This window comes from Marmota flaviventris, chromosome 1 (assembly GCF_047511675.1).
Source record: "Marmota flaviventris isolate mMarFla1 chromosome 1, mMarFla1.hap1, whole genome shotgun sequence".
Classification (NCBI taxonomy): Eukaryota; Metazoa; Chordata; class Mammalia; order Rodentia; family Sciuridae; genus Marmota; species Marmota flaviventris.
Window position 1 is genome coordinate 206764899 of NC_092498.1, and position 16263 is coordinate 206781161.

At 45.9% G+C, this 16263-nt stretch overlaps 1 protein-coding gene across 7 annotated transcripts in view; it reads left to right on the forward strand.

Annotated features, from left to right (window-relative positions):
* The window catches only part of Eps15l1 (epidermal growth factor receptor pathway substrate 15 like 1), a 97432-nt gene that overhangs the window by 9333 nt on the left and 71836 nt on the right, over positions 1-16263 (forward strand). For all 7 annotated transcript variants that reach the window (XM_027932622.2, XM_027932623.2, XM_027932626.2 and 4 more), the window contains exon 2: positions 15968-16009. In XM_027932622.2, the coding sequence (XP_027788423.1) occupies positions 15968-16009 (42 nt within the window). The remainder of the gene's footprint in view (positions 1-15967; positions 16010-16263) is intronic.

A 16263-nucleotide genomic window follows, 5' to 3' on the forward strand; every position in this document is an offset into this window, starting at 1 on the left:
CTAGTTTTGGGTCTGGGGGTGGAGCTCAGTGGTCGAGTGCTTAACTGGTGTGCAGGAGGCCATGTGTTCCATCCTCAGCACCACAAACAAAACCCCCAAACCATAACAAAATTCCCAGACTTATTTGACTTGATTGATTTAATTTTTGCTGTGTTGACTTTTAGCCACTAGAAAACGTCCTTTAATTTACAGCCTCACAAGTGGACCTTTGTAAGTATGCACTTACCTGCTTTGTGTAAAATTATACATTTAAGAAAAATGACAACTGAGTCTGAGAGAACTGGTGACATACTGTTCTGTCTTAGATGCTGGGAGCAGCTTAGCTGATAAGAGAATATGAGCCCGGTGCAGTGGCCCGCATCTATGTCCTAAGCTACTGGGGAGGCTGAGGCAGAAGGACCAGCCTGGTCGACATGGCATAACCCCATCTCAAAAATAACTAAAAGCAAAGAAAAAAGAGAGAAATGAGTGTGACATGTACTATAGTATACCCAACATTTGGTGAAATAGTTTTTTTGCAAAATCACTTGGTGGGGCAATGGTAAGGACTGTGATATTGGTGTCTTCCTTCCCATCTGCTCTGAGTCCTTGTAAATAAAGCTTACTCCTCTGTCTCAGTAATATAATAATAACAATGTTATAACCATAATAAGAGATCTAACATGGGTGCTGTTTTTGGCAGAGTGAGGTTACCCACATATTCTCATTTGATACTTAGAGGAATCCTCAGGGCAGGCCCTGAAGTATCCTCATTTTACAGGTGGGCATACTGAGGCCTCGGGAGCCTTTGTAGCTTGTCTACACTGTTGCTCAGGGGTAGAGCGGTGTCCTCATGTTCGCTGACCACTCTGGCTCCATTTTGCCCTCCCCCCCACATCTAAATCTGACCCTTTCACTTACAGACATTACTAATAGCCTGCTTACAGGCGGGACAGGCTCACACAGGTGAAATAAATATGAACCCCCAGGCTGCAGGTAGAGCTCATCCATAGAATGTGCACTTAGCATGTGCCAGGCCCTGGGTTCCATCCTCAGCACTGGGGCGGGGTGGGAGGAGCTTTCCTCCTGTCTCACAAAGCACAAAACTTTGTGTAAGGAGGGGAGTGTGTGCCAACAGCAGCCTTTCCATCAAGTAGATCGTAAGTGCCGCTTCCCTAAGTTGGGAGCTGTGGGAGTTTGGGGTGGAGAGATTCCTTTCAGTGGGGAGCACAGGAGATATCTTGGAGCAGGGGTTGGTGCTGGGGCTAGAGGCACTTGCCCCCCAGGAACAGGGAGACAAGGGGCAGCAAGTGTAGTGTGTTTAGTAGAGCATCTGCCTAATGGGAAGGGACGCAGGGATTGAGTCTGCACCAGTGTGCAAGTGTGTGCCGGGGAGCGTGCCTGTGCCTTGAGCATACAGTGGTGTGTCAGTGTACAGATCGTCCCCAGCTTACATGATTTGATTTAGGATTTTTTTTTTTTTTTTTTTTTTAGTATTAGGGATTGAACCAGGGCCTATGTGTACTAGGCAAGTGTGCTACCACTGAGCTAGCACTGATTTAGGATTTTTTGATGTTACGTTGGTACGAAAATAATATGCATTCAGGATAAACTGTACTTGGAGCTGTGAATTCAGATCTTTCTCCAGGTTATCAACGTGTGATCCTCTCTCTCCTGATGCTAGGCAGTGGCAGCAAGCGCAGCTCCCAGCCAGCCCTGCCATCACATGTCCTCGGCACTCTGGCAAGCTGTGGCTAAGCTCCGTGTTCAGCCGGCTCGGTGGGCTCAGTGCATTTCCAGTTTATGTGTCTTCAACTTACGATGGATCTGTCAGGACCTCACCCCATTGTATATTGAGAAGCGTCTGTATGTGTGTGTATGTATGTATTTTGTGTCGGCTTTGCAAGTATGTGTGTATTAGGGACTGTGAGAATGTACAAGTGTGTGTGGATGAGTGTACATGTGTGAGCACAGATGTGAATGTATGTCAGCGAGTGTGTGTGAGCACATGTGCACACCTGTGAGTATGTGAGGAGTACACTTAGCCAGGCAGGGGCGGAGCTGGCTGGGCAGCACTTCCAGGACTGGGGCTGAGGGTTTGGACTGTCTTCTCGTTTGGACACCACAAGGGCTCTGTGAGCAGGGTGTGACTATGTACCAGATGACCTGGAGGGAAGGCCGGGATCCAGGTAGAGGTGTGTGGGGTGCGAGTGGGGTCAGAGAGCCCAGGGTGGGAGGCACCTCCATTCCTTCCCCATTAGCGCCCAGCTATGGTCCTCACCCTCGTCTCATCACTGCTGCCAGTGCATCTGCTCTTCTGCATGTGAGTGTACCACCTGACCCTGGCGTCTGTGGCTCTGGAGACTGTCTCTGCTCACCATGAAATCTGGGAGCCTGGTTTGGTGCCTGATATCTAAAGGATCCAGCAATATGGGGTGACTGCACTGTAGAAAAACGGCAGGCATAGGGAAGTAGATGGTGCCACCAGCAGGGATCAAGAGGACGAGGGAGGCTGGGGGGGCTGACAAGACAGGATCTGGGAGTCTCGTCAGGCCAAGAACATCCCAGTGGGAGGCCACATGCTTCCATATTCTAGTCCTGGGTCATATGCCCAGGATGTGGGAGGGAAAGAAGAGAAGTCAGGCCAGGGGTCAGAAGATGGCAGGGACATTGGAACCCAGGGAGAGGGCTCAGGGCACACTTGTGGAAAGTTAGGAGCACTGAGGGAAACGGGCATCCTCTTGGCAGGTGGTAGGGACCCTGCTGTGTGGTCCCTATGAGTCAGTGCAGGGCGTTGTTCAGGAAACACAGAATGTGTGGGAGGAGCAGTGTCCTGGGAGACTGGTCAGCAGCAGCGAGGGGTACCTGGAGCCTGTGCCACTTTTGGTCTTAAGCTGCATGTCAGGAGGAGTGGCAGGAATCTGCTCCTCTGCTGCCTGGGCCTGGTCCTCCCCATCGCCCTGCCTGTGCATGGCTGTCCTTGCCCCTGGCTCTGGTGCTGCTCCCTTCCTCCTCTACCACAGCCCTGTCTCCTTCCACTGCTTCCACATGGATGCTCCTTGGCCTTGTTTGACTCCAGCTTCTTGGACGGGCTCAGTTGTGGAGGTGGCGCCTCCCAGTCTCCCTGCCGCCATGGGTGTGTGTCTGCTTGCAGGCTGCAGAGTCACCCTCTGTCCTCTGTCCTTACAGCACTTGGCAGCCCTGTGTTTTGTCGTGTCTAATGGCATCCTCCAGGCCAGGTAGGGGTCTCCTTGTTCACAGCCATACGTGTACCATGGCAGGGCCTGGGCACTCAGTTGTTGCTGGAGTGCAAACCACATTCCCCTCCATGCCCTGCTAAGGACATTCCAAAGAAACAGGGTTTAAAGGTGACCTTGTGACTGGTTCTCTATATTTCCTTCCACACAGTGAGTTGCCAGGCTCTGGGATCTTCGTCTTGCTGGAAGACCATCATCTCTCCTGCTCAGTGTCTTCCATCCCCCCCCCCCACCCCATTTGCCCTTTGGTCTGCTGCTTCATCTCACCTTGGGACAATATCCGGGCTTTTCCACCTGGAAACTTGCTGAATTTTCTGTAGACCTGGCCTGCCTTCTCTGACCCAGAGCCCTCCTGGCTCATCCCTGACACTTGGCCTCAGGCTTTGGAGGAACCTGCAGTCACCACTGTGTCACACACCCTCTGTGGCGTAATCTTGGCTCCCTTTGCCCACCCGTCTTCCCTTCCAGAAGCCCAGAGCTCTGTCCCACACATGTTTATATCCCAGGGCCTCCTCTTAGCCTGAACTCAGCATCTCTTGGTTGAGTGAGTGAATGAATGAAGTACCAAGTCCAGGAGATCCTCCCGGAGCTGGCAAATCCCAGGGCAGACCACTTTTGGGGGATTTTCTGTGAGGAGCAGGGGGAGGTGGGTGGCTTGGGTGGAACCAGGATGGAGGGGTTATTTCTGGGAACGAGGGTACATTTTCACTTGGAACTGGTGGAAAGAGAGCAAGGAAGGAAGGAAAAGGATCATAATAGCCTGTGATTGATGAGTCCCCAGTGGTGGGAATGCTCATTGTCATTTTCCTGATGCAGAAACTGAGGCACAGAGGGGGGTCTCATCCTTCCTGAGGTTGCATAGCATTCCGGTGGTAGGGTAGGATCGTAGTCTGCATCTGTATGGTGGCACTGTTGACCTCTGTGTGGGACCGCTTCTTTTAGTGAAGCAAGATAGGAGGGGAGAGATGCAGGCAGAACCATGAGGTCTGTCCCAGAGATGCACTGGGCATGGAGGCTGCCCTGAGTGACCATTGTTTCCCCCCTCGATTTCCAGTTCCAATGGAGGAAAGCTGAGAGCTATGGTCTCCTATTGAAAGCCCTGGATTTGAGGCTTTCAGCCCTCATTTATGCTCTGGGGTTAATCTCCTTCACTGTGACACCTGGTTATGAGTCTGTACTCCCAGGGGTGGCTCTGTTGCCCCATGGTTCCATCAAGGGGTGGGGACTGCAGGCTTTATCACTGTACCACGTCCCCTCTGCAGGCCGAGTTCTGTCTAGTTTGGGTGGAGGCCCTGTGCCCCGGCTGCATCCATCTTCAGCTGTCCCTCCCCTTGGCGATCGTTTAGTTCCTGGAAAATAGATTTCAAGAATCTTTATATCTTGCTTCTCCTTGCATTTTTCTTTTTCTCTTTAAAAGAAAAAAATATATATATATATATAATTATATAATTAGCTGTTGATAGACACAATATCTTTATTTTTATTTGTTTGTGATTCTGGGGACCAAATCCAGGGCCTCACACATGCAAGGCAAGCACTCTACCACTGAGCTACAACCCCAGCCTTCTTTTTCCCTTTTCTGTTCCATTCACAGAGGCCGCTCCTGCTAGCAGAACCTCAGGGAACACAGGAGGATGCAAAGCAGCTGCAGGGTTAGATGTTAGGGAGCTGCAGCACCTTGTGCATAGAAGCCAGCCCATACTGAACGTGCTGGTTCCTGCCCTCCTTTCTCACTCAGCAAAGTGTGACAGTCATATCCCATTCATATATATTCTTTTTCTTTTTTTTTTTTTTTTTGCCATGAGCTATTCTGTTCTGTGGAGACGCAGCAATTTATTATTGGCTCACCCAGCCCTGGACTGTTTCCAACCCTTTCTGTCTGCGTTTGTGTCCTCGAGGAGGGAGAGCTGAATGAACACCTGCCCTTCTGCCCTCCTGTTTTGTTTGCCGGGGATGGAACCCAGGGCCTCCTGTGCCAGGCAAGTGCTCTACTGTGGAGCAGAAATGCTGGTTTTTTTGTTTGACAAAGGTTTGACCCTGTCGGTGGCAATTATTTGTGACACTTAACCCCACACATATACATTTTTTCCCCCCAGTACTGGGGATGGAACCCAGGGGTGTTGTACCACTGAGCTACACCCCATCACTCTTTATTTTTTGAGACAGGGTCTTGCTAAAGTGAGGAGACTGACCTGAAATTTGCAGTTTTCTTGCCTCAGCTTCCTGAGTCTCAGGGATTGCAGGTGTACACCAACACACCTGATGATTTGTGACACTTAACCTGTAAGCATCTTGACCTTTTGGGTCCTTGCCAGAACAGAAACACATCAAACAGTGGTCTTTAATTAAAATGTAAAAATTTAACACTAAAGTAGAGAAAAGAATTGAATGAATCCCCGTGAACCCACCACCTACTTACAATAAATAACAGCATTTTAGTAATTTCTTTGCACCTGTCACCATCCCGTGACTCCCACCGCACTAAACTCTCACCCTGCTAAGCCTTTTTATTTCCTGGGGTTTTTAAGTGTAGAAATCACTTCAACACACACCTCTGAGAGTTAAGGACATTTTTCTTTACAGAACCACAGTGCCATTATTGCAGTTCACACAACTATTGTCCACATTCACATTTTCCTGTTTGTCTAAAAATGTCCCCTTACATTTAGTTGTTAGGTCTCCAAAGTCTGTTAAAAAGAAACAATACAAACTTTTTTTTTTTTTAGATTATTGTAGATTTACATGCAGTTGTAAAAAAACAAAAACAAAAACACAGAGACCCATTTACCCCAGTGACTCCAGTGGTGAGTTTTGTATAACTGTGGGACAGGGTTGCAACCAGAATATTGTCATTAGTGTAGTCAGATGCAGATCCCTCTTTCCCACACCCACTTCTCCTCCATCCTGTCCATAATCCCTGGAAACCATAAATCTGTTCATATCTGCATTTTTGGCAGTTTTAAAAATCATAGCATGTAGCCTCTTGGGGTTGGCCTTTTTCAATCATCATCATTCTATGGAGATTTATCCGGGTTGTTGTGTATCCATTGTCATCCGGGTTGTTGTGTATCCATAGTCATCTGGGTTGTTGTGTATCCATAGTTCGTTCTTTTTTCTTTGGCCTAGTGCTGGGGATGGAACTCAGGGCACCATGCATACCAAACACACAGTCTACCACTGAGGTACATCCCCAGCCCTCATTCCTTATCATTGCCAAGTGTTCTGAGATGTGCTTGGACCACAGTTTATTGAATGAATCATGTTGAACTAATGCTTGTTATAGGACTTTAGGGCATTTCCAGATTGGACCATGACAGATAAAGCTGTTGTGAACATTGTGTGTGGGATGTTATATGAACACAAGTCATTTCTCAGGGGCAGGTGCCCAGGACAGGAGTTGGTTGTGTATCGTTGTGTATTTAGGTTTTTAAAAGAAACTGCCCCGCTGTTTGCCAGAGCTTACCTTTTCGTGTTCCCACTGGCAGTGGAAGAGTGGTCTGGTTTCTCTGCATCCTCACCAGCATTTAGTGTTGTCATTTGTATTTTAGCCACTTTGATGGGCTTGAAGTAGCATCTCATGTAGCTTTAAATTAAATTTCTCTGCTGGTTAATGATGTTGAGCATTTTTTCATATGCTCATTTGCCATCTGTGTGTCCTCTTTGGTGAAACGTCCCTTCATTCCTTTTTCCCGTGTTCTGATTGGTTGGTTTGTGGTTTTTTTTTACTTTCGTTGAGTTTTGAGAGTTCTTTATGTATTTTTGTTGTATTTATTTATTTACTTTAATTTGGAGGATACACAAGAGATGCCCTTTGTTGACACTTTCAAATATTATTTTGTCTTATTTTTTTTACTGTCCTAGAAATTGACCCTAGAGACTAGTGCTTGCTAGGCAAGCACTCTACCACTGAGCTGCATCTGCAGACCTTTTTAGAATTTTATTTTGAGACTGAGTCTTGCTAAGTTGCCAAGACTGGCCTCAAACTTACGATCCTCCTAACTCAAACTCCTGAGAGGCTGGGATTACTGGCCTTTGCCACCAAACTTGGCTGAGTTTCCATATATTTTAGATGCTAGTCCTTCACTGGATATGGGTTTTGCAAATATGTCTTCCTATTCTGTAGCTTGTGTTTTCATGTTTTTATATAGGTCTTTTGCAAAGCAAACATTTAAAAATTTCAGCAAGGTTCCATTTCAGTCTTTCCTTTTATGAATTGGGCTTTTGATATCAAGTCTAAGAACTTGTTGCCTAACCCTAGATCCTAAAAATTTTCTCCTATAATTTTTCCTAAAAGTTTTATATTTTTGTGTTTTTTGTTTAAGTTCATGGTCCACTTTGAGTTGATTTGTGTATAGGGTATGAGAAGTAGGTTGAGCCTCGTTTTCGTCTGTGAGTGCCAGTTGCTCCAGCACCATGCTTGAAAAGGCCGACCTCAGTCACATGTTGTGTCTCATCTGTGGAAGCTAGAGGACAGAAGGCAAGAAGGCAGTCTGGGAGGGGATCGGTTGTCATGAAGATATAGGAAAGGGCAGTGGTAGAGAAGTAGGAGGGCACGGGAGAGGAAGAAAGGGAAAGGAAAAGAAATATGGAAGGAATTTAATAAAAGCATGTTATATACATGTTTAAATGCATCAAAAGGAAGTTCACCTTTATGTATATAGAGAAATACCAATCAGAGGTGAATAAACAAGTGAAAGGAGGATGAGTAGAGTAGAAAAGGGAGAAAAGGGGGATTGAAATCAAATTCCTTGCATATATATAATTTTGTCAAAAGGAAGCCAAATACTATGTATAATTATAATGCTCTAATAAAAAAGGAGGAGGAGGAGGAGGAGAAAAGGCTCTCCTTCCTCCTATATGGCTTTTACATCCTAGCCAAAAATCGCTGAAGAGGGCTGGGGATGTGGCTCAAACTGTAGCGCGCTCACCTGGCATGCGTGCGGCCCGGGTTTGATCCTCAGCACCACATACAAACAAAGATGTTGTGTCCGCCGAAAACTAAAAAATAAATATTAAAATTCTCTCTCTCTCTCTCTCTCAAAAAAAAATCGCTGAAGAAGGTTGGGTGTCAGGCTTAGTGGTGGGGCACAGGCTTAGCGTGTTCTCCCTGGGTTCCATCCCAATACACACACCCACACCCCCACACACACAATCAGTTGGGCATGTTTTTGTGGATTTTCTGTTCTGTTTTGTTCTCTTGCTCTGTGTGTCTGCCCCTCTGCAGTATTATAACATCTTGACTGCAGTAGTTGTTTATCTTTAACTCAGGTAGACTAATTCCTCCTGATTTGTTCTGTGTGTGTGTGTGTGTGTGTGTGTGTCTCCCATAGCTTTATTGAGGTAAAATTGAAGTACACTAAAATGAACATATTTGAAGTATGCAATTTGATCAGTTTGACATGTATAACTAATAACAATCAATATGCAAAGCATTTTTTTAAAATTTGAAATCATACAGACTGTGTTTCCTGCATGATTATTACATAAGAAATCAATCACCAGCTTTGTTCTTTTTCAAAAAAATTTTTTTTGATGTAGGAAAGTAATATAATTTACTAAAATGCATCACATGAGTCTATATAGAATAACAAGCATACATAGTCCAGTCCTTATTATAAATGGACTTTTCTGACTCAGAAGTTAATTTTCAGTAAGAGGACTCTGATGTTGCCTTAATTTTGTTGAAATTGAAGTGAGAGTATTCTGACTTTAGATCATCAACTTGGTCCGTCATCTACTGCTTTGGCAGAAAGCCATTCCAACCAAAAACTCATTATTAGAAAGAATGTGTTAGCTAGATGGCCATTAATAAGTAGTAATATAATCATGTGTAGTTCAAATAAATGCATTTGCATATCATATAATACATTAAATGATAAAGTCAGATCTCCCCCTCCGCCACCCCTCCACCCCACCCTGGGATTTTTTTCATTTACTCAATTTTCATTTTAAAAAGGCACTTATTTTCTCTGGCTTTCAGAGAATTCCTGAATCTTCTTTAGGTCTTTTAGTACCTAAGTGTGAGACTACAGTGATCTTCATTTATATTTCAGCTATAAGCTAAATCTAGAAATAGACAAAATATCACCCATTAAGCCCTTTGCTTTATTAGCAAACCATATTGTAGATATAGTTTTTTTTTTAAGGGAAACTAAAGACAGCATTGTATTAGGGATTTTTTTTGTTGTTGTTGTTAAAGAGAAACTAAAGACAGCATTGTTCTTAACAGATAGGGAAGAATAAAAGAAGTCAATATGATTGCAAAGAATGAGAAGGGCCTTCTACTCAGGAGAGGAGGAAGAGGGCATCCCTACAGAGCTCCTTGACCAGCAGGAGGGCTGCATCTTGAAGCTGGTGGTAGAAATGGCCCGTGGAGCAGCAGACACACGTGTGGCTTTTGGTGTAAGGAGCAAGAGGGCTTTGGAGTTTATGAAGTCCCGTTGCCTCCATTCTTGTCATGCCAATCTGGCTTCTAACCTACCCAACCTGGCCACCCCCTCAGGGACTACTTTCATAGAGGGGACCAGTGATCTCCATGCTCCTACTTCCAGGGATCAACTCCCTGTTATCTGACCCTCTCCTCAGTGTTTTACACAGGTAGCTACTAGCTTTTGCCACAAAGATTTATCCTTTGGTTTCCATCATGTGCTTCAAGTTTTCCTCTTTTTTTTTTTTTTAATAGAGAGAGAATTTTTTAATATTATTTTTTAGTTTTCGGCGTACACAACATCTTTGTTTGTATGTGGTGCTGAGGATCGAACCCAGGCTGCACGCATGCCAGACGAGCGCGCTACCGCTTGAGCCACATCCCCAGCCCCTCAAGTTTTCCTCTTACCTCATTCAAAATTGTTTTAACCATTTGCTTCCTCCACCTCTATATAAATTTTGGAATAATCTCCATATTTACAAATTTTTCTGGAGACTGGGAGGAATCATGCTGACCTGCTGTAAAGGGTGCACACATTTCAACTAACATTGCCCTTCAGAAAGACCAAGCTGGTTTACATTCCTGTCTGCAGGTTCAAGCTGGCACAACAACTGTCTTTGCCAGACTGACAGCAAAAACTGGCACCACGTTTTTATTTGTAATACAAGTTGAGCATCTCTCATCAGAAATCCCAAAACCTGAAACACTCCAAATTTTGAAATTTTTTGAGTGCCTGCATGATGCCACAAGTAAAATCGTACACCCGACTCCTGTGACAGGTGGCTGTCAAAGTGCAATACACTAAAAAATATTTTGTACAGTTACTTAAGTCTGTATATAAGGAGCATGTGAAACATTAAGTGAATTTTGTGTTTGAACTTGGGTCCCATACCCAAGATACTTCATTATGTACCTATAGATGTTCCATCCCAAACATTTTGGATAGGGATACCCAGCCTGTACCTAAATTACTAGTGAGGTGGAACATTTTCCACCTAACATGGCACATCTCTTCTGTCTGAGTTGCCTTTCTCTTATCTTTTGTTCATTTTAATTTTCATTTCTTTTGGTGCTGGGGATTGAACTCAGGGCCTCATGCATGCTGAGCACACTCTCTGCTACTGTTAGGATCCCAACCCCTTTGTTTATTTTGAATTGAAATGTCCCCCAGGATGATATCTGTAATTCCAGTGACTATGGCAGTTGAAGCAGGAGGATTACAAGTTCAAGACCAGCCTTAGCAATTTAGTGAGACCCTCAGCAACTTAGTAAAACCCTGTCTCAAAATAAAAAATAAAAGGTCTGGGGATGTAGCTCAGTGGTAAAGTACCCTTGGCTAAATCCTCAGTTACATTTTTTTTTTTTTTTTATGTCTATCTTTTCCCCTGTGATCTATAAAGCTCTTTCTTACTTCCTGGGTCTTCTCTTCCCCTTGGTAATGTTTTTCTTACCTCTAGTTCTGAAACTTCTGATCGTGAAGTTGGAGAGAACTGTTTGGTCTGGGGGCAGGGGGTGGGGTGAGACATTCCCCCGTGTTGGATATTATAGAGTTAAGCCCAGTTCTGCCATGTGCTGGCTGTGTGACTCAGCTGGGTTTCCTTACCCACAGACTGCAGGCCAGCTTGCCCGGAAGGCTGAGCATAGCCACAGTGAGGGTTGTGAAAGCCCCACAGGGAAGTCAGAGGGGAATGCAAAAAATGCAAGGCTTATTAAGTGAACACTTGTCCAGGCTGTGTTTTTGCATCAGCATCTGCTATTCTAAGTAGCAACTTAGATCAGGATGTCTTGTGGTGTTGTGCCTCACTTCCTGCAGAACTTGGTAGAAGCACTGGAAAACACAGCTATGAAGGGGTCTCAGCTTTCCTGGGGAAATGGCGGGCTACACTGGTTTTCAAGATGACTTGTGTGCACAAGTCAGGTCTTGCACTTTGACCTCTTCCGTTTAATGAACCATCACATCGTCCCACATGTGCATTTTTGCAGGCCAGCATGCCCATGAGACTGTCCTGGGTTCAACACCCAGCTCCATCAAGCCTGGGCTGTCTTTGCAAAGTGTGGAGGAAGTTAGGGTCCGACTTCAGCGCCACACAGCCTGGGTGCTCTTCCACCTTTGTCATTCCTTGCCTGTTTGACCCAAGGCAGGGGAACTTCCATTTTCCCATTTGTAATTTGGGGCTAGCAGTAATGCCTGCCCCAAATTATTGGGAGAATTAAACAAAGTACTGGATATAAAACAGTGAACATTCAGCAAACGTGAACCACCATTTATCAGGACAAGGGATTACAGTTACTTTTGTAGAAGTTTTAAAATGAAATTAATTTACTTCAAAAATGTCATAAGCCAGGTGTGGTGGTGCAGCCCTATAATCCCAGTGATTCCATAGGCTGAGGCAGGAGGATTGTAAGGTCAAAGCCAGCCTGGGCAATTTAGTGGGATCCTTTCTCCAAATAAAAAATAAAAAGGATTGGGGATGTAGCTCAGTGGTAAGCACCTCTGGGTTCAATTCCTAGTACCACACACACACACACACACACAAAACACCCCCCCACGCCCCCCCAATACCAGCTCACACACACCAAAGTTATTTTAGAGAGTTAGGTCTGATAGTAGCACCTATAGTCCTGTGTACTTGGGAAGCTGGGAGAAAAAAATCCATATTTGAAGTATGGTTTCTATTGCATGCCTATTGCTTTTGCACCGTGGTAAATTGGAGAATCATAAGTGGAGCCATTATGAGTTGGGAACCATCTCTACTTTCCAGGCAGCGGGGAATTTGGCAGGAGATAACCAGGCATAAAGACTGGGGAGAAGTTCTGCCCTTGGCTAGGTGTGCCAAGCCATGTGGGATTAGGAGTTGCTAGAACGCAGTCCTCTGAGGTTTTCCTTCCACCATGGTACTGCTGGGTTCCATCTCAGGCCGGTTTTCTCCCAAGTTAAAGTCACTCATGCAAATTGTGGCATTGTAAAGCCTTCCGAACAGAAGGATGTGAAATTGTTTGATGTGTCCCTTCTCTGCCTTACTGCTTGTGAAATGTTCCTAGGTTGCAGGATAAATGAGAGGCTGTAGGAACTTTGTGTTTTCTTTCTTAGTCTTTTAAGACATGAAGGGCATCTGAAAGGCTGAGCTGAGAGCTACATGGCACCTCATCAATAATTCAGGCACTGCAGAGGCTGAGGTGGCATCTTCCTTGTGCAGTTGGCTGGTGAAGGAGAGCCTCACCCCAGGGATGGCTCTATCATACTTCCTTCATTCCTCAAGCCGTCACCCTGCCACTTGCAGCCTCTTACGCCCAAAGTCTTGTCCCCTGGCCCATTCCCTCTCCACCTTTGCCTTGAGCTTGACCCTGGCTGGGCTGGATGCGGGTGGACAGCTAATGGGGCCCTTTCCCACCAGCTGTAAGGCTTGCTTTTGGGAGCCCCAGCCTGTGCAGTGTGCTGCTGCGAACTAGTTCTCTGCTCAGGGGCTGGTGAGGCAGACTGCCCATGCCTGGGGGTTTGTGAGGTGAGCAGTGGGCTCACACTCTGTAGCAGTGACACCTTAGGGCAGCTTGCAAGTGTGATTCCACTGTCCTCAGGAAGAAGGGGTATGGGTGAGAGGAAGTGACCTTTCGCGTCTGGTATTTCCCCTTCTCTTCCCTCTTCTGCTTTTGTATACCTAAAATATGTGAATTAAATGAAAACCTCCAGCTGCTGTTACTGTCTCAGGTCACCCAAACAGATGCCCATCTGGTCGAGCCATCTTTCTTGGTTTTTTCATCAGATGTGGATATCTGGGGACTAACACCAGCCAATCTGAAGACTGAATGCTAGAGCAGTTTGGACAAGCCTTAGTGTGGATGGTCAGCTGTCAGAGGTTGGGATCCTGTGCTCCAGTGGCTTTTCCAGACTCCTCAGGGTTTTTTCTCTTGATCATGAATCTTGTCACACTTAAGCATTTGGGAAATTTAAGACAGATGTTAAAATCTTGTTTGCTCCAAATGCCGTAACTCCCCCCGCCCCGGAATCAATTAACTTGGAAACCTCTTTCTTGCTTACCACGGAATCTTTAAAAACAAAAAACAAAAACCCTCAACCCTGGAAATGTATTTTAGATTAATGACTCTCATTGCTGGTGGGAAGGGCAACTTTGTCCTCTAAGATGAAGACCTCTGGGGTCTGTGAGTCAGTGGTAGGTGATAGGCCATCTGCACCTGGCCACCATCATTTTTTCTGACATTATAACTGACTGTCGTCTCCTTTCTCCTGGTTTTACTGCTCTGAGGAGATATGTTCTGGAAGCGTGCCAGAGTTTTAAACTCAGGAGGCCACACAGAATGCAATGACTGGACACTGTTTTTTTTTAATAAGGTCCTGAGAAGCTAGGGGTAACAGTCACCCTTGGTCCTTTCTGCACCACTTCCTAGGGACAGTGTCAGACAAGGCTTTTGGGCTTTGAGGGAGGGAACTAGTCAGGGGGCCACTTTTCTGAGTAGCTGGAACTAAGGCATGTGCCACTTTATCTTTGCTTTGTCTTTGCTTAAGTGTTTGCTCCTTGGCCTCTGGCTTTTCCATATTGTTTTAGTTTTTTTTCTGCTTTTTCAGGATTTTCCCTTTTCCTTTTTTGAAGGTGTTAGAGATGGAACCCAGGGCCTCCTGCATGCTAGGAAGTGCTACCCCAGCCCTGCTTTTCGCTTTGACTTTCCTCTCTATTTGCAGATCTTCATGCTCTTTTCCTCCTATTTTCATTCTCGGTATTTTTCTCTGCATTTTCTTTCTCCTCTTCCTCTTCCTCTTCCTCCCCCTCCTCCTCCTCCTCCTCCTCCTCCTCCTCCTCCTCCTCCTCCCCCTCCCCCCTCCTCCCCTCCCTCCCCACTCCTCCTCTGCGTCCCCCCTCCCCCACCCCCCACCCCCCGCCAGGGATTGAGCCCAGGGGCTCCCTATCACTGAGCTACATCCCCAGCTGTCTATTTTTTATTTTGAGACAGGGTCTCACTAAGTTGTCCAAGCTGGCCTCAGACTTGCACTCCTCCTGCCTCAGCCTCTGGGCTGCTGGGATTATAGGTGGGTGCCACTGCTCCCAGCCTGTACTTTCACTTCTTTGTCTGCTCACAGGTGTTGGCGTCCCCCAGAGGAGCTGACTGTATTCTGGGCATTATTTTTAACCCGAAATGACCTTTTTCAGCATCACAATTGCAAGTGACGGGTGCGTATTAGTTCAAAGCCAGTAATCATCACTGGAAGCAACCCTCCTCCCCTGGTTTTCTTCTTTATAGAAATTGGATAATAGCGTTCAGGAAGTTTTTTTTTTAATATTTATTTTTCAGTTGTAGATAGACACAATATCTTGATTTCTTTTTTTTTTTTTTTTTTTAATGTGGTGCTGAGGACCAAACCCAGTGCCTCACACATGCTAGGCGAGCGCTCTGCCACTGAGCCCAACCCAGCCCTTCTTTAGGAAGTTTTGAGAAATACTGTGATCCCACTTCGCAGACAATGCTCCTTCTACCTGTACACTGAGGAAGAAGTTTCTAGCACATGAACTCTGGGGACACATTCAACCCACAGTGCTCAGTAACTCACACCAATACTTGGGAGCCTTTCGCAGCCAACATTTTAGTGACTCCTAATTCCCTAGCAGGCACTCTTCCTCAGATGTCGCCTTCTCCCCATTGAGGGATGGCCTGTTGAGGTCAGCTGAGAGGTGGTGGACTTGGGAGCTGTGTGGACTTGGCCACTGGCCAGGATGGATCCAGGCATGCTGTACATGGCCTTGCTTAGCCGGATGACCCTCAGTGAGGCGGTTACTTCTCTGAACAGCAGTCTCAGGAACCTGGGGGGCTGGAGTGTGGACTGCCTTCAGTGCCAAGCTGAGTACTTTGAGTTTCCTGCCTGCTGTAGTGCGAGGGATCACTGACCAGCTCTCTTCTTGTGGGTGCTTATCAGTGTGTTTTTCTATGCTGTCACTCAGGTAGCTGGTAGAGGACGGACAGGATAGGTTAGGACAAGACCCAAGGCAGGGAAAACCAGTTGGCAACCTGCATGCCTGGTAAGTCATGATCACGTGCAGAAATTCCTGTTCTGCTTTTGGAGCCAGACAACAATGTATTTTGGTAATGACGTAATTGCTATCAAGGTTGAGAGTAAACTTAATGGTACACACTTGAGTCCAGTTGTTCTAGGCCAGCCTGAACAATACAGTAAGACCTCATCTCCAAAAAGAAAGAAAAAAGAAAAGAAAGAAAGAAAACTGAGGTGGAGGTGAGGGGTGACAATTTTTGTTCCAGTGTGTCCACTTTTGACCAATATCTGTGGTTTTGTTTACAGATTCCCACTGGAAATCCATTATATGAATCTTATTATAAGCAGGTAAGTTTAGCCGATGTCTCTTTATTGATTGGTTGACTGGTGCCAGGGTGGAACCCAGGGCTCTGCTCATGCTGAGCACACGCTCTTCCACTGAGCCACACCCCAGTCAACTAATGTCTTTTTGGTGAATCAGAGAGTGATAGAACTGAAGCACAATCCCAAATTGATGCCCCACTGACGGGCCTTTTTGTCCTTTTCTGTTCTCTGAATTGTTGTGGTGACTTGCTGCTTACTTGTTGCCCATTTGCTACAGA